This window comes from Syngnathus acus, chromosome 16, assembly GCF_901709675.1.
Source record: "Syngnathus acus chromosome 16, fSynAcu1.2, whole genome shotgun sequence".
Lineage (NCBI taxonomy): Eukaryota > Metazoa > Chordata > Actinopteri > Syngnathiformes > Syngnathidae > Syngnathus > Syngnathus acus.
The window spans coordinates 11,622,863-11,644,129 of record NC_051101.1 but is presented as its reverse complement, the minus strand read 5'-3'; the positions used below and the strand labels follow the sequence as shown (position 1 = coordinate 11,644,129).

The window sequence follows — 21,267 nt, the reverse complement described above, 5'->3', positions numbered from 1 at the left end:
CAGCTGTTGTGTCGCCCTCATGTGGACACAACGTATAACTGCAAGCAAGCGTTTCCATAGCAACGGTTGTTTTGTGTCATTGGCAGATGACCGCCATGTTTTTGTACTTTTAAGCCTAATTTGGAACCTCAAAAGCACAAATGTCTGTTCAAGGCGGCTTTGGCGTCCTGAATGCCGAACAACTGGAAAAACTGCGCCAGTTCAAAGTAAGACACAAGAAAAAAAAAAAAACGCGACGTGAGAGGACATGGACGCTTGATGAAATCTCTTATTTGACACCAGATCCAGACGAGGATCGATAATGAGCATTATCTGATGGCTCATCCCGAGGTGGAGGTCATGGTTGAAGATTTTCTCAGGTTTGATCATTTTGTTTTTTCCACAGTATGTGTGTCTGCTAAAATAACCACAAGAGATTTGTTTTTCAGAGAACTGCTTCTTAAAAAGCCCACTCACATTCGTGCGTTTGCTGCTGGTGAGTAACACAAGTACTCATAATAGAAAATAAATTGAAAGGGAAGGAGAGAGAATGTGGTTGCATAAATGTGCACACCCTCTTTAATAGGGTTGTGGCTGTCAATCACATTAAAAACTTAAATCATTTTGGGGGGGGGCATAAAAAAAATTATACATCAAAAAGCTTTTGAACAATAGAATTTTTTTTTACAGTCTCAATATTGATTTCAAATAAAATGAATGTTCTTATCTATTATGTCCCATTATGTCTTTCAGAGCATTTCACCAACCCCGATCTTCACATTGGTATCAATGCTAAAATGGCGACCATCAATATGGATGCATAACAGGCTGGTTACTCATTTAGAATTTTTTTTTTTTAATTCTTGGTGTAAGTTTGAAGGACGGAAATAAAGATGACAAATGAATCATGTGACAATGTGCCACATTTTTATTCATTTTTCTCCATAGACATTTGAGCATCTAGATAAAAACGCTTGCTAAAGCGTCGATTGCTCACCTGAGACAGATTGATCACAAATGGTTAACTATACACAAAGGAAATTTTTATAAAAAAAGGAAAAACGCTTTGTTAACGTCCACTGAGCGACTGATTACAATCATTTGAACTCTTTTTTGCAGTAAGAACGAGATACACATAGCTTTTATATCAACAACAATCTACAAGCAAACAATTTAAATATTAATTTGTGATCATAAGTCGCTTATCAGTTTTGAAGCTTTGAGATGTTTACGACAAAAACTGATAACTGACCGCTCAAAGCGCTGCTAAATCAACTAAAGCATGAATGTTCCGTTGAATTTCACTGCTCCGAATAACATTTACTACAAAAATATATCTTTGTTCATCTTTCCAAGCCAGCAAAATAGGGTGACAGTCAGAAGTATTTTTGTGAGTAAATTGAGATGAGAAGAACGGAGTGAATACGGACTTTGCGTGGAATTTTTGCGAAAGTAAAAATGTGCCTTGGCTTAAAACAGTTTAGGGAACACTGCTGCAGATCCCTTTTTTTTTATTTTATTTTGTTTCTGAGGTCATCGGTCTACTTTCTAACTACAGTGGAACCTCCCGAGTACATTTTGAACTTTTCCCTTTGGATTTTTTAATTTTGTTTTGTGTGAGATGAGTCACTCCTGGCTGCTCGGTACATTACAATGTGTTCTACATCAGTGATAAAAGAAGAATGGCTTGTACATTGCAAGATCAGCTTTTTTTTTTTTTAGGTGCGTCTATGTGACGAGAATCACTTTCAAGGAGTGCATTGTGATTTAAAATGTTTTAAAGCCTTTGTAAGTACAAATCTCTTGTCCTACCTGCTACGGAATAACATTTCGGTGTTTTCTCACTTAAGTGAATCATCTTTGTTTTGAAATGAGAACAGCTTGGAAGTTCCACTGTATTTGATATCCTGAGTGTCTGTCACGCGTGGAAGGTGAAGGCTTACGGGAATCATCTTTGATTGGTTGAGCTTCAAATGCAACCAATGAACAAAACGCAAAACCGATCTGCGGGATTTCACTTTGGATGATGTCTGCAATCTGACCTGAGCAAAACAGGTTTGATGAGGACATTTTTCAAGCGGTCACATTTTCAAAAAGGAGGTTTTACGTTTTGACCATGAAGTCAAAAATGCTCAATATCATATTCGATAAGGCACGACGTGAACTTCTACTCACGCGCTAAGTTGGTTTCCCCGTGTTTCTGGCATTGATAAAAGCCATGCCGTGAGTTCGGAAGTGCGTGTTGAGATCCGTGGCCTTGTCAAAGTGCTTGCCGCACACTTTGCAGCTCAACGCGTCGTCATCTTCCTTGCCCTGACTTTGCGAGGAGGGCGAGGCGGGGCAGCCGAGAGAATTCTCATCGGCTTTCTTGTTGTTGACGGGGGACAGGGCCGCCGCGGCCGCCGCGCTCTGGTCTTTATGCTGCTCGGTGAACACGTCGCGTACCTTGTGGGTGATGAAGAGGTGGCGTGCCAGCGACTTGGTGGAAGTGAAGCAGGCGCCGCACTGTGTGCACTGCTGCCCGCCGCCGTCCGCCCCCACCCGATGCTGGATGATGTGCGCCTGGAAGGTGGGCTGGTCTTCCGTGGTGAAGCCGCAAGGGGCGCAACGGAACCCGGACTCGGGGGGAGAATAAGGCGCGGAGGCCGATCTTAACTTTTTCGAGGGAGCGAACTCGTCGTCGCGTTCCGTCTTGACGGCCGCTCGTCGTCTGCGACGGGTCAGCGAAGCGCCGTCCAGTTCCGAGGAGCTGTCGGCCTCATCTGTGGCTCCCTGCTGAAGTGACACCGATTTAAATAAACACGGCTACCTTATGAGGTACAACTGGGATAATGGCTTACCTCCTGGCTCATGGCGTCCATGCCGTGTCGAAGCTGGACGTGTTTGTCCAACATGGCTCTGCTGCTGAATGTTTTCTTGCTGCCTGTGCAGAACCTAGCAGAAACACGACGACATGACTTTTCCATGCCACAAACTGCTCTCATATCTCATACGACATTATGTAGAGGAGAAAGTGACATAAATAGTGAGCGTCTAATATTGGGGGCAAAATGCAATTTTTATAGAAGTCACTCACTGGCAGCGGAAGCGACTGGCGGCCTTGTGTTTCTCGCGGATGTGGCGTCTCAGGCTGGATGCGGAGGAGAAGGAGCTCTCGCATTTGTTACAAGGGAAGTTTTTCAAGGTCTGAAAGCACACAGCGACATGAAAAAAACCCCAAATGCTGTCTGGCTGGAACCTGCTTAAAAAAAACATTTTTGCTTTCCAACCTTGCCATGTTGTTTAGCCATGTGACTTATGTACTCTTGTGAGTCAGCGTAGCATTCGTGGCAGTGAACGCACGTCCACCCCGTGGTAGCCACCGTCGCCCCGGCGTTAACGACGACCTCCTCGCCGTCTTCCCCGTCCGAACTTTCTAACTTGACTGCGGGCTGAGGACAGGAAGAAGCAGCAGCTGGGGCGGAGGCTAATGCTAGCTTGGATGACTTGTGACTCTGAAGAAGAAGATGGAAGATTAAAAAGTGACAAATGAAGTGACAAAAAAAAAAATGAGTATACCTTGAAATGCTCCATGAGTATATTTCTCTGAGGAAACATCTTGTTGCAATCTGGACATTTATACACGTGAACCTTTTGACTGGCTAAATGTGTGTCAAAATGGTTGTACAGCAAAGACTTTTGCGTGAAAACCGTGGCGCACATCACACATTTGTAGATCAGCCTGCGATAAACAAATTGTGCTGTTAGGAGCGAATCCATTTTGGTCAAATGTCAGCGGGAGGGGGGCGGCGGCGGCGTACATGGCCTGGCCGTTGGTTACGGTGGGATGCTGCGCGCTGATGTGGCTCTGTATGCTGGGCGCCGATTTGAAGGCCATGGGGCAGCTGAGGCACTTGTGGAAAATGTCACAGTGGGCTTGTTGGATGTGAGCCTTCACCGAATTCAGCCCGCCAAACACCACCAAGCAACTGGGGCATCTGTACAGGCAAAAACATGAGCGCTCGCATTTTGGGGGCGGGGCATCAATAACAAGCATTTATTTCCATTTAGGTAGCAAAATTGCATACCTGTAGCCGACGCGTCGCGAAAAGTGCAAACAAACGTGATCAAGATGCGACTGGAAGGCTTCCGGCTTGACCGTGCCGCCGCACTCGGGGCAGACGTGCGGCGGCGCGCTGCCTCGATGGATGCGCTGGTGAGCCGCCGCGCTGCAGGCGTTGGGCAGCAGCATCGGCGGCGAGCACTCCGTGCACGGCTGGGTTGAACAAAAAAAAAATAATAATAATTACAGCTCGGGTGTCCGTTTTCAAAAAGAAACAAAACGTTTTGACTCACTGTGCTTTCGGCTTGTTTGATTTCTTGGAAATGCTGGATCACTTCCTTTTTGCCGTCGAACTTCGTCTGACATTCGAGACATTTATAACCGATGTGCTGCGCCGCGTCCGATTTCTTGTTAGGGGACGATTGGCATTGTTGCGCTTTGCCCTGCAGGGTAGACTGACCTAAAACACATGTGTCATATCAAATAGTCAAATATAGTCCGTTCCAAAATACATTAAATTCAAAGAAGTTTCCAAAACAAACTGCACAAACAAGCGAGCCGCTGACCGTTGAGTTCAATCTGGCTTATCATCTGCTCCAAGGGCACGGGTTTCATGACTAGGTGCGAACACTGCATGATCAGGCCTCGCTCCTTGTGCTCGCGGGCGTGGAGAAGAAGGCTGCACTTGTTGTAGAAGGCCAGGCGCTTGGAGCAGTGGTTGCACGTCACCTCGATGCGCAGCGAGCGCCGGTCGTAGTGGCGGGCCAGACTCTGCTCCAAAGCGAAGGCGTCGCCGCACTCCAAACATCGATAACCCTGTCAAAGGGTCAGTGGAAATTGAAATTTAAACTGAACTCCATTGTATGTGTTTTTCAAGTCAAAATAATGCTCTTCAAATATTTTTTTTTTTTAATTATTGATTAAATAAGACAATTAATTAAAATTAAAAAAATCCAAAATGTGTTTTTCAAGTAAAAAATAAAAAAAAGAATTGATTAAATAAGACAATTAATTAAAATTAAAAAAAATATATTATAATCTGATTCTTTTTAATTAAAGACTTTTTTTTTGGTGGAGGTTGTCAGAGTTACCTGAGCGGGCAAAGGAAGGCCCCACTCGGCGGGAGGCGAGCTCAGGTCGGGTTTATAGCTGGGCAGCAGGTTCTTATTGGTGAGAATCTTATTGAAGCTTTCCACCAGGTTGGTCTGGCTCTTGGAGATGATGGCCCCGCTGCTGTTCACAATGGAGGCGGGTCGGCTGCTGCCCTGAGGGGAACTCTGCAGAGTCTTCTGACCCAGCAAGCGCAGGTTGACGCCACCGGGGCCGGTCGTGGGAGGAAAAGGTGTGGTCTTGGCCACGCTCACAACGGCGCGGGTGAATTTCGATTTCATGGCCACTGAACGTTTGTCTTTGATTTCTGGAAGCCCTGCGCGAGACTGCTGAGAACCCCCCCTCTTGTTTTTCGGATTGTGAGCCTTTGATGAAGATTTGGTCGAATCCGCAGCCTTAGAAGCGGCTCTCGAACCTCTTTTGAGTGTCGTCTTCATTAAACTCCCCGCGGGCACTTTGATTTTAACTTTGAGGGGCAACAATTCAGGTGGTTCTGTTTTAGCAGACACAGTGTCAGACGGATCCTCGTTTGGAGTTTGACCATCTTCTGCGGCTATTCTGCTGTCATCAGCTCTGTCTTCTTGGTTGGGCTCACTGCTGTGGTTTCCCGACTCAGGGATCCGATTGGGAAACGGGAGCCCCGTCTCACTGGGCGGTGGACTCTCAGGAGACTCCCTTTCGTCAATCACATGCTCAGGGTATTTCTCCTCCTGCACTGGTGCCAAATGAGAGCTCTGAGGGCCCGCCGGTGGCGACGGTGGAGCTGCGATGGAAACGGGCTTCTCCTCCTGCTCAGTCAGCGTTTCAAGAGTGCACGAGGTGATCTCGGGAGAGACGCACAGCTCCGGTTGATGTCTGACGCTGTGTTTCAATTTCGGAGGCGACGGCATGATGAATTCTGGGCTTTCGTGGATCACCAATGGGCTTCCCAAGTCTGGTTCTGAGTCGTCCTCGTCCAAGTGAGAGGTGTTCTTTTTGCCCAAATCCCCGTTGTGTGATAAAGGTGAAGACGGCGCATGAGGGAGGAGGTGTGCTTCTTCCTTTTGAGGCAAGCCAGACTGAGGAGAGGGAGGAATAGATAATTGGGTGGACTCCAGTTGCTGCTGGGGCTTCATACTGATCACATCTTCAATCATGTCCCTGACCGACTCAATCTCCATCGCATCGCCTTCGTTGTCATCGTTCAGCGGTGAATGCTGGTGCTGTGGTGCCGCACTGGAACCTTGGTGGTCACTAACGGCAGACCCATTAAGGCAGTTGGCAATCTGGGCGGCACTGACATTCATCTTGAGATGAGACTCTAAAAGAGAGCTTGCATGGTCGTTTTTCGTTCCATCATCGTCATCATCTTCATCGCAGGGTCGCACGGTGTTCATCACTATCACGCTGACAGCAGGAGGGGCAATGTGCAAGGTAGGGGAGCCAGGTTGGGGTGAATGTTTTCTTTCATGAGTAGAAACATCATCCTCTTCTGGACTTGACTGGATGGCATCAATGTCAGGAATATCAAAGGCTGCTAGCAAATCATCAAAGTCTGGGGTCTTCACGTCCCCCATGGTTTAAAACCTGCCAAGACAAAGTCTGCTTTATTGTCAATTTCTTCACATGTCAAGACATAAATACTTGAAGAGTACATTCATAAATGACAGTCATGAATGAAAAGCTACAGTGGAGGTGGCACTTGACCTTACGCCTTTGTCAAGGGACCCATCTGACCTCTGTGTGACATCTCTTCCTCATGTTATTAATCTTACACTGTTTTATTCAGTCAGTTTCCCCATTACCTTTCGAAGAGCAACATGTTCCTGCAGAAATCACTGCAAATGTGGTGGGCTTACCTGGCGAAGATAAACTGATATTTCTCAGTTTCATTCATAATAACAATTTGTAACATACCTTACTACTTTCGGCACGAAGTGATGATTCAACAAGTGGACCTTCGGCTAACAGCTCAACTTTAGCACGTCACGGGTAGCTTGTGAATCTAGCATCGCTCCGATAAAAGTCATAAAACGCTTTGCCCGAGAGAATTAGTTACTAATGCAACGTGTCACGTTTAATGTTTGTTATAGGTGCATTCCTTGAGTATATTGATTGGTACAGGATTCCAATGAAACGTTGTTACGTACCAACGAACCGTAGTTGAATCCTGACTTTTCACTCCGTCGCGCAAATTCTACGTCATCACGTCGTGCGACACGACTTAGTTTTTTTTTTTAAATAAAAACAAATCGTGCAATATCCTGTTATTTAGGATTGCGCAAATTTATTAGGCATTTTATTTTTTTAACAAAAGATACAATCTGAGGATGAACCCTCAAAGTAAAAAGTAACGTTGAACGAACATGTTTAGTATCTAGATAAAACTCAAGCAGATGTAACGATATGTCAAATCAGTGTTTTATTGTTGCATTATAATGAATTTGTGGTTTAATTTTAACGTGTTTCGCTGTGCTTACTAAACCATGATACTTTCGAGCATTAGCTTGGAAATTAATTCGTGACGTCACTGTGGTGCATGATGGGTAATGTAGTTTTTGAGGGTTTGGACACATTCCCACCTGAGAGCGATCGCAGCTGTTTTGCTATGAAAAACAGCACTACACTTCAATGAGCTAAGGGCATCGCGTTGCACAATTTAAAACTTTCCACATTTGTTTACTCGAGAGACCAGGCGTTCAAAATCCTTATCCATTACATAATGTTACATATAAATATCGACGAAAGGGAGCTCGCCTGTCTACTCAAAGCTGCACACTCAAGACAAGGTAAGACATTTGTTTTCCTTTTGAATAACTCTGAATATTGCTTTAATATAATGACAGTATGTAGGAATAATGTTTACATTTCATGCATTTGACTGTGTGGACAACACTGACTTCCTTTCAGATGGTGAAACTCTTGGTTTTCATGGTGATGCTTGCATCATGTTATGCAGAAACCCAAGGTACTCATCACACACATACACGCAAAAGTGTACTGAGCAATACAGAAAATTTTGTTGTTGAATGATTGGTGTGTTGGCTTTGTCACTTCACACTAGAGATGTCTTAATCGTTCTTGATGTGTGTGTGTGTAGATCTTTCTGGCAAAGTCTTTGTCTTCCCGAGGGAAACTGCCAGAGACCACGTGAAACTGATGACGCCCAAAACATCCTTCAATGCATTAACCGTCTGTCTCAGGTAATTGGGGTATCATTTACATTAAGACAGCAGATTTATGGCAAAGTGTAAATTTGTCGTTTTCTATTTTTGCTCAGATTCGTCACTGATCTCACCAGAAACTACGCCCTTTTCTCTCTGGCCACGCCGACAATCAGCAATGCCTTTGTGCTCTTCAAAAAAAGCGTGGAAGACATCATCAGTGTGAATGCACAGGACAGCTATACTGTGTTCCTGGCTCTGTCTTTTCCTCCAAATACCTGGCACACCATGTGTTCCACCTGGAACTCTGAAAACGGCATCGCTCAGTTGTGGGTGGATGGCAAGCCTACCATTAAGAGGTTCATCCACTCGGGAAAGCCTATTAGCGGCAAGCCCATCACCATCCTGGGCCAAGAGCAGGACAATTATGGGGGAGGCTTTGACGCAACTCAATCCTTCATCGGCATGATCTCTCGACTTCACATGTGGGACCATGTCATCCCTCCCGATGAGATCCAACGCTACGAGACTGACTCAAACTTCTTCACCCCTGGGAACGTGTTCAACTGGGGAGCCCTTGACTTTGAAATTGTTGGTAACGTTTTGGTTGAGGATGAAGTCTTTATTCAATGAAATCACATTCTGTGAAAACTTTCTGGGTTCCCAGAAGGCATGTTTTCCCAAAGACCTCATAATCCTAATGCCAATTAATCCCAAAGTCACAATGTTGCGATAACAAATTCATAGAGAAGAAAAAAAAAGTATATTTTATCCAGATAAAGTTGTAATATTATAATAAAGTTCATTTTTTAAAAGGAATGGGGGGTGTAGACTTTTTATAACCACTGTACACTAATCAGAGGTTTCAACTAATCAAAAAGTATTGGAAGGATCTGCACACCATATTGGAAATCAATTTGCGATGTCACGGCGGTGCATGATGGGTAATGTAGTTTTTGAGTGTTTAGAGTCCCACTATCGTGCACCAGAGATCGATGGATAAGCGCCAGATCAGGGGTGAGCTAAGGACATCATGTTGCACAATTTAAAACCTTTCCTATTTGTTTACTCGAGAGACCAGGAGTTCAAAATCCGTATCCATTACATAATGTTACATATAAATATCGATGAAAGGGAACTTGCCTGTCTTCTCAAAGCTGCACACTCAAAACAAGGTAAGTTTGTTTTCCTTTTTTTCTTTTTAATAACTTAGGATATTACTTTAATATAATGACAGTATGCAGGAATATTGTTCACATTTCATGCGTTTGTGTGGACAACATTGACTTCCTTTCAGATGGTGAAACTCTTGGTTTTCATGATGATGCTTGCATCATGTTATGCAGAAACCAAAGGTACTCACCACACGTACACACACAAAAGTGTGCTAAGCAATACAGAAAAGATGTCACTGTTGTTGTTGTTGAATGTCTTAATCATTCTTGATGTGCGTGCAGATCTTTCTGGCAAAGCCTTTGTCTTCCCGAGGGAAACTGCCAGAGACCACGTGAAACTGATGACACCCAAAACATCCTTCAATGCATTGACCCTCTGTCTCAGGTAATTAGGGTATCGCCACTGACTCGGTTTGCTCATTTGAGAAAATATTAACAATTAAAGAAAGCTTCTCAGTGAGGAGAAATATTATTTTTTGCAGAGGATAAAGAATATATGCATGTGAGTATTGTATGTCTACATGTGTTGCTTCACCTGTTGTTTTGAAATAACTGATCTGGTTCCAACACTTCTGCTGCATTTGCATTAAGACAGCAGATTTATGGCAAAGTGCTGTGGTTGAGTTAAATATGTCATTTTTCCATCTCTGCTCAGATTTGTCACAGATCTCACCAGAAACTACGGCCTTTTCTCACTGGCCACGCCGGCAATCAGCAATGACTTTGTGCTCTTCAAAATAAACACAAACGACGTCATCAGGATGCATGCACGGGATGGCGGCACAGATTTCCTGGCTCTGTCGTTTCCTCCAAATACCTGGCATACCATGTGCTCCACCTGGAATTCTGACGACGGCATCGCCCAGTTGTGGGTGGATGGCAAGCCCACCATCAAGAGATTCATCCACTCGGGACAACCCATCAGGGGCAAGCCCATCACCATCCTGGGCCAAGAGCAGGACAATTACGGGGGAGGCTTTGACGGCAGTCAATCCTTCATCGGCATGATCTCACGACTTCACATGTGGGACCATGTCATCTCTTCCAATGAGATCCAACGCTACGAAGCTGACTCAAACTTCACCCCTGGCAATGTGTTCAACTGGAGAGCCCTCGACTTTGAAATTGTTGGTAACATTTTGGTTGAGGATGAAGTCCTTCTTGAATGAAATCACATTTTGCAATAACAAATTCATCCAGATATAGTAGTTGTAATCTTATAATAAAGTTTGTTTTTAAAAGTATTGGGGTGTGTAGACTTTTTATAATCACTGTACACCAAGTAGACAGGGGTAACTGTTTGATTTGTTGGCACAGTGCAGTAGTTCGTATTTTGCAGACTCCATTTTGAGTGGCAACATATCTGTCTGTCCCTAAAAATTTAATGGCTTTGAATAAATTAGAAGGATCTGACACGAATTTGAAGCATAAGGTGCAGACCCAAAAAAGATTTACAAAACTGGAGTTTAATCCTTTGAATGCATGAAAACATCACCACCACATAACTGAATCATGGCAGGACAAACAGGCAGCACATATTGCATGAGAAGGCATTTCAGTGACTTCTATTTACATTATACACACTTTTGTTTGTACACACACTTTGTAGAAATATAGTCAGTGAAGCATATTGGACAACCAGCATTATTGGCTCATGTGAAACATTCATGTAGAGAGAAAAAAAAATTAGCAAATGAACAACCCAGATCTGTTATGAGAGAATACAATTCTATTTATCGTATCACAATCGGAAATAGAAAAAGTTGTCACATACTCCCTCTTCGTATATATAATAGCTAAAAAGATTGCGAAATCCTTCTGGACAAGTACAATCACACAATTTCGTTCATTTCAAGCCGAGTCTTTAAATAAATATACTTCTCTGTATAGTGAGTGGTGGCGGATTGTGGTTCATAATATTGCATTCGCGCTAAAACAAAATGTAGTGTCGCCACGTTAAAGCACCAGAGGAGGATATTTCACTTGTGCAGCAATGTCATGCGGAGAGAGATTGCATTCCAGCCATTACACAGCACCGACCGTCAAAATACAACGCAACAAAATGGAGCCTATGAGCTTGGCAAAACCTTAAATGGATATTTTCCATTTCTGCTTAAACACCACAAATATTACTTAAAAGACTACACGCTAACACAAACGTAGTAAATTATACTAGAATGTCACAGGAATGTGTTGGTCTAAATATCTCCAGTCTCTAAACTAACTTAAAAAAAAAAAAAAAATCACTGGACATATACATACATCAGATATATCTTAAATATTAAACAATTTTGGAAAAAACAAAAAAACAATCCAGTTTCAAAATTCTCAAACACAGGTCAAACCAGTGTTATTACCACAAACCAAAAGTGAACTTTTTTTTTCAAATTGAGCCGCTCCGATTCCTCTTTGGTGCACTGCCTGGCTTAGAAAACACACATTTGAACTAACACTTTTTTTTTTTCAGTCGATAATCATCCCCTCCCTTCGGTTTCTCTGCTGCATAGAGCACATGTGGCTGAGATTACAGTAGATGAGATGACGTCTTGCTCAAGCCACTTGCTATGAGGAAATCTCTCACTGGTGTAAAAAGGAATGAGGGTGCTGAGGGTGGGGCGGGAGGGGGGGGTGAGGTGGGGGGTGACCCTGCCTGTCACATGATTGTGTTGTTTTAAACAGTAACAACACAAACACTACACATGATTAAAGCCCAAAAAAAAAAAATCTAAAGTTTTATGAAAACACACAGTTGTACAAAGAGTTCATCATTTTTGGTCCAGGAGTGTATTCAGGCAAGTTGCCATTTCTGTAACCAGCAGAAATGATCAACAACAGACATTCGTAATTATTTGTCTGTTATACGAGTGTAGGCAAAAAAAAAGCAGATTCCCAACCGCTGAGCTGTGGGAAATTAGTGACATTTTTGTTTGTATGAGTAAAATTATATAAGCTCAGAGGTTGGGGGAAAAAGGCAGGTTAAAAAAATCAGAGTGTTCGATTTTTGGGCAAAACTAATAATGCAACCCTAAGCCGGCGCGTGTTGTCACTTTCGACAGGAGTTGCAACACGGCAGCTTCTTGGAAGACACTTTTAAGTGCAATTCCAACTTGTGAAAGTTCATCCTTGACACTCTGATCCTTCCAAACACTTAAATAACCAAAAGGTACAAGCAAGTATTAAGGCCACACTGATTAGGAGAAAGAAAATGTGAGGACAGTTGCATTATGTAAAAAGACTGAATTTAAGTTTACAATAATGTTGCCTTTTTTACAAGGAGAAAAAAAAAGGTCAGACATAAACAAAGCATATTACATGTAAAGGTTGCCTTGCATGAAACATTGTTAAAAACTGCAAACAATTTTGCTCTATTTGCATGATTTTTGTCCCTATAAAATCCTCAGTTTGCAGGGAGAGCCCATAAACACTTGTTCAACCATAAAAAAAAAAAAAGGTCCATTTGCTTTATTTCAACTCGACGACCGAAACTCCACACATCCAAAACTCTACACAGCTGTTCACTTAAAATTAAGAATTATTATTTTTTTCTTTCAGTGTGGCCATGATACTCTTTCGCATGACAAAATTTTTGAAAATGCAGACAAAAGACACTCAAATGATAGCCGGATGGTTTCCGCAGTAGTGATAAGGCAAGTTTGTGTTTACTGTTAAAAGAAATTATCAGTCGTGAATCACATGGCAGATGAGGGGACAAAAAATGCGTTGGGGCGGGGGGGAGAGAAGAAAAAAACCCAAAAAAACAAAGGCACAGACACGGCAGACAAAATGACCACATCTGCAGAATGGCCGTCGCCGTCGGCTTAATACTTCATCGAAGCGCATGTGCTTGCTGCCGACTGCACTTATCATGATCCAGATGCATTCTTCCATTTTAATAAGACACATTCTATGAAGAAAGGGGGGGACGTATACATTCAGCAGCACCGCAACGGCTTCCAGCATTTGCATGAAAACCTACTTAATCGTCAAGCACTGGTTCCATCCCTCTCCTACGACTTGAAGAAAATGCTCCATGATTTTAAGACGACGTGATTTTAGTGAGGGGGGGTAGCCTCTTATTTGCCGATAAGGGGCTTGGGGAAAAACACGGGGCGGCTCAAAGCGCCAGCGGTACCGAGTGGAAGATGATGTGCTGTAAGAGGAAGACTAAAATAAACGGCGTCACACAACTCTGATCCCACTCAGACTCACTTCAGTGTGTACTGCTCCCATCTGTGCCCACGCGCGCACTTGAAAAGGTGACTCATCATGATTTCACTACTCTCACAAATCTCAGATGAGGAGAAAGGAAAAATTGAATTGATACAAAGACATAATTGTGGTCATAACCCTCATTCTTGGTGATTTGGGACGGGTGTTGGCGGCTGGGAAAGACTACATACACGCACGCACAGCTGCCCGTCTTAGCGTTTCCTCCAGCAGGCAGATTCATCCGGCAAACCTTGCATGTGTTGGGGGGGGAAACGGGTGCAGGGGGTCTGACATGGATGGGCTGCTTTCGCCGTCCTTCACTCTGCCCACCTTCAGGCACGCGTCCTCTTCAGATGACACTTTGTCAAAATGTTTACTGAGGATTAAAAAAAAAAAAAAAAAAAGTTAGAATTCAAATACAATTGAAATGTCTCATGCAATCGGAGGAGCTCAAGTTTGAATTTCCCGTCTGATGTCGTCTTGAGTTGTTGCTTCAGTATTTCCACATATTGTTCCTTCTTCATGCTGCCATCTCTTTTGTAATCTGTGACATATCATGTCAAGGTTTTAGTGAGATAGTAGGCCCAACGTACAAAATTGATGTTAGTCTCGGGGATGATGTCAGACAATGAAACTGCGTCTTCACTTCCGGACAGGTGGGCTGAATTGTCTCCGCTGCCGTCGACCTCGAAGCTGCAACAGGCACGAGTCAAACCGCGTGTCAAGAACAACAACAAAATGCAGGTTCAAAGTTTATGTGTGTGTAGCTACCTGTGAAAAGCACCCTGTTCATTGTCGGTGTGAGCCGATTTGTGCACCTCCACCCCGACGGACCTGGACGCCAGAGCAAGATGGTCATTGTGTTACACGAGCAGCAATGGCCTCCGAGGAGTCATAAAAATGACTTGGGTGATTCTTTACCTTAGAGGAGGAGAGGAACCAAGTTCTAAGCTGCCTACAGACGAGGTGGAGAGGTTGGCCTCGCAGTCAGCGGGGTTGTCATGCAGCGGCGGGGTCCTGGGAACCAGATCCGGTCTGCCTGCCTGAACTATTAAAGCAAACATCTAATTTAAGGAACAGAACTGCTGTAAATGCCAAGTTGAGCACGTCGGGTCTCACCGCCGTCTCCTTCCGACTCTGTGCTTTTAAAATGGGGGCGATAAACCAGTCTGGGGTCCATGGCCGACTGCCCCGTTGCGTGGGAGAGTGGGGTGGGAGCTCCCAAAGTGGGAGCCCTCCTAAGTCCCGCTTGACCTCCGCTGCGGCTCTTCTTAGATGGGGAAGGCTTCACTACAGAGGATGTATTGAAGAGCAGTGAATTTCCTGTGCTCATAAATCTAAAGATCTTCTTTTTTTTTTCGTTTTTGTGCTTAACTCCCAAAACAAACCACAGATGTGCACTTACGTGGGATTTTCCTAAACACCGTGTTGCACATGAACTGTTGGAAGCGCTCTGCGTAGAAGCCAGGTCTGTGAACTGAAACGGTGTCCTACGATGCAACAACAAGAACAACAATCGTGTTTTTAAAAATCGATTATTCGACTAATTATCGGCATGATTGAACAACACCAACGGTGTGAGGCTTTAAAAGGCGTGAGTGACGTGGGTGTCAATAAACCAGATTGTACATTTCATTGTCCCAGATATATTTTTGTCATGTCATTTTATTTCCTGCTGGGCAGGATCTTACCCCATCGTGCACCAATGCCTTCCAGGAGTGTTCCAACCTTTTAACAAATCTAAAAGGATGAAGAAAGCGTTACGCAAATGCCATAAAAATAGCACAGATGGGAAATGTTCTCTTGAGTCAGATACCTGTAAGACTGGAGGATGTCTATGATGCCGATGTAGATGAGTAAGCGCTCTCCTTTTCCATTCCGAGCCGGAATGCCTCCCATGCTGCAAAGCCAAAATACGAGCCGTGACTCAGAGGTTGCGGATTAGCAACCGGCAAGGTTTTGAGCTTCGGTAATTAAACTGACTGGTCTTCGGAATCCAAAGCGCCCTTTCCCCGAGCCTCCCCTTGGATGGACTCCATGGCAGTACAGTAAAGACTTTTCTGGGCTAGAGGCCGGCGCTGATCTGGCGTCACCGCTCCCTCCGACCCGCCGCTGTCCCCGGAAAAGCCTCCGGCGCGCTCCCGATTGGCCTGGTCCATGTTGTGAATGCCCATCAGCAGACTGTAGTCCATGATTTTGAAACTCTGCAAGAGCTTTAGAATGTACACAAAAGATCAGCATTTTAAAGTCAGGAAAAATTAGCACTGGATTATTTTCCAGCAACATTAGAGCCCATGTGTGTGTGTGTGTGTGTGTATTTTAGATTCAAAGCGGCTGCTCAGGTTACCTGAGATGGTCACATGAGCATGTTGTGATCTTTTTTTACACATGAACAAGACAGGCACAGTCACGGTGACTCTGCAAATCTAATACTTACCGATTGCTCTTGGACTTTTATTTTACTCCAACATCACTAAATAAAAGCCAAAGCGCACCAATTCGAGACTCACCAGGCAGTCCCTTTGTATTGTCTTGCAAAGAGCATTGTAATTGTCTGGTTCCAGCTGCAGGCCGTCGGGCAAATCCTGGATAAAATCCAGGTCTTTGTACGTGGGATTGCCCTTTTCCCTCTCCTTAGGTGAGGCCCGTCTCTTATAAGTGGATCCTTTCATGTCGTATTTGAGGTGCATGGGGATTATCCGGGGCAGGAGATTGTTCATAACAACGATACGAATATTCTTGCCCCCTGCCTGGATGCAGTAAAGTCCGTAGAACTTGGGCAGCAATGTCCGCTTGTTTTGGTTGATGTTCTGGAAGGGAGAAGGAGTTGTGTGAAGAATGAAAGCCCCAAATGTGTCATTTGGATGAAATCAAATTGCTTACCATGAAGTATCCAGGAAGGAGCTTCTGGAGAAACTCCGCCTCTTTGTGCTGAACAGTTTTGATGATGAACTCGTCGTCACCGGAGACGTAGAAGAGCGATCCGCTGGCTCCAGGGTTGGAGAGCTCAATCAGTGGCTCGTTACATAGAGAATACTTGAAGAAAAAAACAAAATGTAGGAGTTTACCAGACAGGAAAAAAAAAAAAAGGGGGGGGGGGGTAGTGTTAACTGCAACATCTGCTTTCCTGCATATTTTGCGAATTGCCTCAAGCACTAACCAGGTAGTCGTCTGGCCGAATGCCAAACAGCTCTCGGAAATAACGGAAGGCGATGGGAGCGTAGGTCTTAAAACGGAAATCGCTGTAGTGATGAGCCGGAGTCAGGTTACTGCCTTCGCTGGAATGACGCAGACAAAAGCGAGCTGCGGTGAGACAACTTCAAAAGAATGCGATATCCCGAGCGCATGTGTGCTACCAACCTGGGGAAAAAGATACTTTCGACGACGACAAAATCCTGCATGAGCACGTCCCTCTCGGCCTTCTGACTCAAGCTGCCCACCGTGTGAGTAATGCCCAACTGAATGGCACCTTTGAGGGCAGACGACGTCGTCTGAGAGGAATAAACGGCACAAACGCCTCATTAAACTTTCCGTCTGGTGTCAATCAATCAGTATCACGACTCCAACAAACCTTTTTGTAGGTGGTCTCTCCGGTGGTGGTCTCAACGCCCCGGTGGCCAATGGTCTTCTTCATACTCTGAGTGGTGCCTGAGGAGCCGGGCATCTGAACAATTTACAAAGAGGAGATAATTCATTTTAGTCGACAAAAACGGGGATGACAACAATATCACGTTCCATAATTAGCACCTACCAACCAAAAAAGAAAAAAAAAAAAAAAGAGAACTTTCCAGTCTTGCCGTTCCCCCTCCTCTAAATGAAATGGAATCTAGCACACGGGGCTGCATAGCAACCGCTGAACTTTTTAATTCACCACACAGTGCCAGCGTGCCAAGTGCTGCATCAGCTGCTTTCAACTGCCGTGTGTCGCACTCGCTCATACACTCGGCCAGACCAGTCAAACGGGAAACAATTAGATTCTTGATACGATTGAGAAGGACTCTGTGTTGATGGCTCTCTGATGACTGATGATTTACAAAAGCCATTTGGATGAACACAACAACGTTGGCTGTAGTCTGTGTTCCTCGACTAGTTATCGAGAAATACTTTTTCCTTTTATTGACTTATGCACATTCACCCTGGGATCAGATTACATAGCTGTAAAAATAGTGTGTGTGGTCCTAGTGGCTGGGCGCAGTTGTTTTCTGTCAGATTAAAATCACAATGTACAAAAAAAAAAAAAAGGAACAGGAATGAAATACGTGACTGTGAAGTGATTTTCGAGAGAATTTGAGGCCAGGTCAAATGAGTGTGGTGGTTTCCTGTATGGTGTCAACAGCTGAGCCTATGACTCAAATTCAAAAAAGGGGGATTGCTTCAACACCGGACAGCACATCTCTTGCGATAGACTGATGAAAAGGTGGCAGCGGATTTTATTTCACACCAAACAAGAATCTACTATCATACAATTTATTCAAATCCTCAATCTTCCTTAATGAATCCCGTCCAGGAAGTGTCCTTACCTCTGAAGGACCTCCTCTGAAGATGCCACTGGTCCCTAAAAGACAAAGCAAACTTGCATTTACAACATGAGCAACTCAGTTTCACCTTGCTTTGGGGGGGGGGGGAAGGACGCTTCCGGGGTTAATGAGCTATTTTCAGCACGGGTTGCTGTTGATACCGCTTCTGCTTCTGATAACAGCAGCCCGGCGCAAATTGGAGCTACTTTTCCCCGGAGCTGGCTGCTCTACATTCAGATTATCCCTGAGGTGTTTTCTGCCATTACCTCCTTCATTAACAAAATACAGCATCTACTGAAGACAGGAATCTTTTTTTTTTTTTTTAATGATCATATTGTCATTACTGTAATCCATGACATTGACCACAGCAAGCACACTTTATTAGTGACACACAGGGGCATGACCCTTTTCCATGCCACTAGTCAGCCCGTTAATAGAACCACAGCCTCAAATGCATTTTTTTTTTCAGAATTCATAACAGTCATAGTGCTCTGGCCACCATTTCAAAGTGACTCTGACAGACATACTTTCAGAACATTTACGCCGCAAAGTGGGATGGGAATTCTAAAGAACTCTGCTGAACGTACTTTCCTTACGTAAACATTGCATTCAACTCGACAGTACTTTCTCGCCCACTCTGAGAGGACCGCTCGCCTGTAACCAATGGCAACGGCTACTTCAATGCATGCAAAGGGAGGCTGGAGGAGATTGGACACCTGTAGGAACACTCGCGGCTGCATACGGCCACTCCAAGCAAAAGAGGACTGTTAATGAGGCAGAGTCATCTGCTGTTTATTCCACCGGTAAACAACCAGCATCTTTTTGCTAGGCCCTTTTGTTACGTAAAACAGCATCGCTCGCCATGCAGTTTCCGTTCACGCGTCGAGAAACGCGTCCGTGCATGACAGTACCTCGCTGCAGCGCTCTCCTCCAGAAACGAGTCCTAATATCTGCAAAGCAGCACATGGCCCAAAACGGACATTTTATAACATCATCACGAGCTAAGGGAAATTGATGCTTTCCCCTTAATTTGTATCAATTCAAATGAAATGTTAAAATGTCACTTTTTATTATGTTTTTATAATATCCATCTAGATTGTTTCTTATGGGGCCAATTCTTTTTTTTTTTTTGCAGATCAAGATAATTAACGGTGCTGCAGACTCAGGGTTAAAAAAAAGAAGAACAAAATCAGACTTAACCCAATTAGGACAATTGACAATAGGCAAACCATCTGGCATTCACTCGACGAAACAATCCCTGGCAGCTTTTCGCATGTAGCCTGCAGCGTTTACGCGGCAATATAGGCCATGCGTTTCCTCTAAACATTTTCAGCCTACCAGGAGAGTGAATAAATATAAAAGTTCTTTCCTTGATTTGGAAACTGAGCCGAGGATCTTTGGCAGCTCGCTCGTAAGCTAACGTTCCCTTATGCTACTATTTGTGTTCACAGATTCTGTCCGTGTCGCGGATAAAATTTCTTTGATCGCTTCACTCTGAGAATTTGAATAAACTAAAATCAATTTGTGATATGTAAACGGTTCCCCATTACTGGATACGGGGTTGCGGGAAATGCAAAATGACAAAATGTGTGTTTTAACTTCCCACTGGCAACCAGTGTGTATTGTTGCCAAGACAAAACTGGCATTAATTCAACATATTGTAAGGATTAGCAGGACACCACAATGGACATACAAACCATAAAGGAAACAATCATTTTCTTTGACATGAAAAAGTAAACAAAAGGGACCATTTTATTCAACATTTCAAATTATTTTGTCAGAATGTTTTTTTTAAAGCAGCTTCCTTAGTTCAAAGCGTCCAACCATTGCCTACACCAACAAAATAGCTCAAACAGCTAGTTGACAAAAGTTTGTTCGATCTCGAACAAACAAACTGAGGTGATAAACATTTCTATGAAGCTAATGCAAATTAAAGCTAAAAAAATAAATAAATAAAAAATATAAAATATAGAATTTATACTCTTCATAAGGTTTTATTTACCAGGTTGGAAATGCCCATTCCAACCTGAACTGTCACTTTTGGGAAATCTTGTGTACTTCCTATTAAGAACATTGGTCAAGGAACAAGTTAAACCTGTGAGTCAAGATAACAGTACTTAACAAACCCATGAAGGGAAAATCCCCGCAGCAGATTTGTTTTGAATAAATGTCAGTTGTTTGCTTTTTCTATAAGTGAAAGGAGGTGGGGGGGAAAAAAAATCAATAGAACACATACGGCAAGAAAAATGAACAAAGCTTTCTCGAACACTGAAATATTAATAAAACAATTTCACAGTGTGTAAAAAGAAACAGATGGGAGCTCGCACGACAGAAGACATTTATTCAATTTAACCTTGTCATGAAACAGGAGGGAGGGTGACGCCGTTATTTTCCTATTACCGTTATTTGCATGGTTGGAAAACAAACACGGCGTATTTTTAGACAAAATAATGACACTGAAGACTCGAAGCTCTATGTATCCAGCTTTCTTCATGTTACACCACTAAGAAAAAATGACCGGTTTGACAATAATATACAGTACGACAGCTGAACCATAGTGATCTTTGCGACTTAGCATAACGAGCCTGAATATTTAGATATCTTTGGTGAAATCGAGCTTCGCCACACCGAACTTATTAACAGGACAGCGAACTACCAAACGAACTAAACACCGGTTCATTTATTTCCTCGGCTTGGTGCTAGCTTAGCAACGTAGCCTCCCGAGACTAGCCAAATTCGAAGGCATCGCATCACACACTTTTCCTCACAACTGCAAATCGTCACTTTTGTAGGTTCTGTTTAGGTAGTTAAGTAGAAACGAGTGTTGGCTAAATACCTGTCAGGGTTGTTGATCCAGGGTCTGCTGCTCCACCAGCAGTCGCCATTATGGTTAGTTGTTTCCACTGTACTGTGTTCACATCTCAGCCAGCCCCAGCACACTGCGGGTTTAATGGTCGTCATCGGCACCACAGCGCCACAAGTGGACGGAAGTGGAAGTGCTTAGAATATTTGCTTGCCTGCCTCATAAAGCGAAAATCATTTATATCAAGATTCATAATGCAAATGATTTGATCTTGAATGAAGCCTTTTTT

General features: G+C 43.7%; 4 protein-coding genes across 9 annotated transcripts; 2 read left to right on the top strand and 2 right to left on the bottom strand.

Moving 5' to 3' along the window:
• Nucleotides 1-13: 13 nt before the first annotated feature.
• On the top strand, nucleotides 14-892 carry LOC119136309 (RIIa domain-containing protein 1-like). Its single transcript, XM_037274684.1, has 4 exons — nucleotides 14-206; nucleotides 283-359; nucleotides 429-475; nucleotides 733-892. Exons 1-4 carry the CDS (start codon nucleotides 141-143, stop codon nucleotides 801-803), a joined length of 261 nt encoding a protein of 86 aa, XP_037130579.1. The 5' UTR covers nucleotides 14-140; the 3' UTR covers nucleotides 804-892.
• On the bottom strand, nucleotides 893-7,311 carry znf687a (zinc finger protein 687a). 3 transcript variants are annotated; one of them, XM_037274215.1, is made up of 11 exons: nucleotides 7,261-7,311; nucleotides 5,113-6,697; nucleotides 4,588-4,837; nucleotides 4,315-4,481; nucleotides 4,047-4,234; nucleotides 3,780-3,956; nucleotides 3,538-3,700; nucleotides 3,249-3,473; nucleotides 3,056-3,165; nucleotides 2,820-2,913; nucleotides 893-2,754 (listed from the first exon to the last, which is right to left on the bottom strand). In XM_037274215.1, exons 2-11 carry the CDS (start codon nucleotides 6,685-6,687, stop codon nucleotides 2,158-2,160), a joined length of 3,546 nt encoding a protein of 1,181 aa, XP_037130110.1. In that variant the 5' UTR covers nucleotides 6,688-6,697; nucleotides 7,261-7,311; the 3' UTR covers nucleotides 893-2,157. The 3 variants fall into 3 exon arrangements, with proteins under 3 accessions (XP_037130110.1, XP_037130112.1, XP_037130111.1); XM_037274217.1 differs by having other exon boundaries at nucleotides 893-2,751; XM_037274216.1 differs by having other exon boundaries at nucleotides 7,028-7,303.
• A 394-nt stretch (nucleotides 7,312-7,705) lies between these two features.
• LOC119136255 (serum amyloid P-component-like) lies at nucleotides 7,706-10,640 on the top strand. 3 transcript variants are annotated; one of them, XM_037274604.1, is made up of 4 exons: nucleotides 7,706-7,899; nucleotides 8,021-8,078; nucleotides 8,211-8,313; nucleotides 8,391-9,093. In XM_037274604.1, the coding sequence occupies exons 2-4, from the start codon at nucleotides 8,021-8,023 to the stop codon at nucleotides 8,905-8,907; spliced, it is 678 nt and encodes a 225-aa protein (XP_037130499.1). In that variant the 5' UTR covers nucleotides 7,706-7,899; the 3' UTR covers nucleotides 8,908-9,093. The 3 variants fall into 3 exon arrangements, with proteins under 3 accessions (XP_037130499.1, XP_037130500.1, XP_037130498.1); XM_037274605.1 differs by lacking the exons at nucleotides 8,021-8,078; nucleotides 8,211-8,313; nucleotides 8,391-9,093 and adding exons at nucleotides 9,572-9,629; nucleotides 9,732-9,834; nucleotides 10,105-10,640 and having other exon boundaries at nucleotides 7,832-7,899; XM_037274603.1 differs by lacking the exons at nucleotides 7,706-7,899; nucleotides 8,021-8,078; nucleotides 8,211-8,313; nucleotides 8,391-9,093 and adding exons at nucleotides 9,374-9,449; nucleotides 9,572-9,629; nucleotides 9,732-9,834; nucleotides 10,105-10,640.
• Nucleotides 10,641-12,865: 2,225 nt separating this feature from the next.
• LOC119136119 (phosphatidylinositol 4-phosphate 5-kinase type-1 alpha-like) lies at nucleotides 12,866-21,134 on the bottom strand. 2 transcript variants are annotated; one of them, XM_037274359.1, is made up of 17 exons: nucleotides 21,012-21,115; nucleotides 19,087-19,125; nucleotides 18,179-18,213; nucleotides 17,230-17,322; nucleotides 17,019-17,149; nucleotides 16,819-16,936; nucleotides 16,542-16,694; nucleotides 16,169-16,468; nucleotides 15,642-15,871; nucleotides 15,475-15,558; nucleotides 15,350-15,398; nucleotides 15,064-15,148; nucleotides 14,778-14,948; nucleotides 14,580-14,706; nucleotides 14,430-14,492; nucleotides 14,252-14,351; nucleotides 12,866-14,034 (listed from the first exon to the last, which is right to left on the bottom strand). In XM_037274359.1, exons 1-17 carry the CDS (start codon nucleotides 21,058-21,060, stop codon nucleotides 14,032-14,034), a joined length of 1,830 nt encoding a protein of 609 aa, XP_037130254.1. In that variant the 5' UTR covers nucleotides 21,061-21,115; the 3' UTR covers nucleotides 12,866-14,031. The 2 variants fall into 2 exon arrangements, with proteins under 2 accessions (XP_037130254.1, XP_037130255.1); XM_037274360.1 differs by lacking the exon at nucleotides 19,087-19,125 and having other exon boundaries at nucleotides 21,012-21,134.
• Nucleotides 21,135-21,267: the final 133 nt, after the last annotated feature.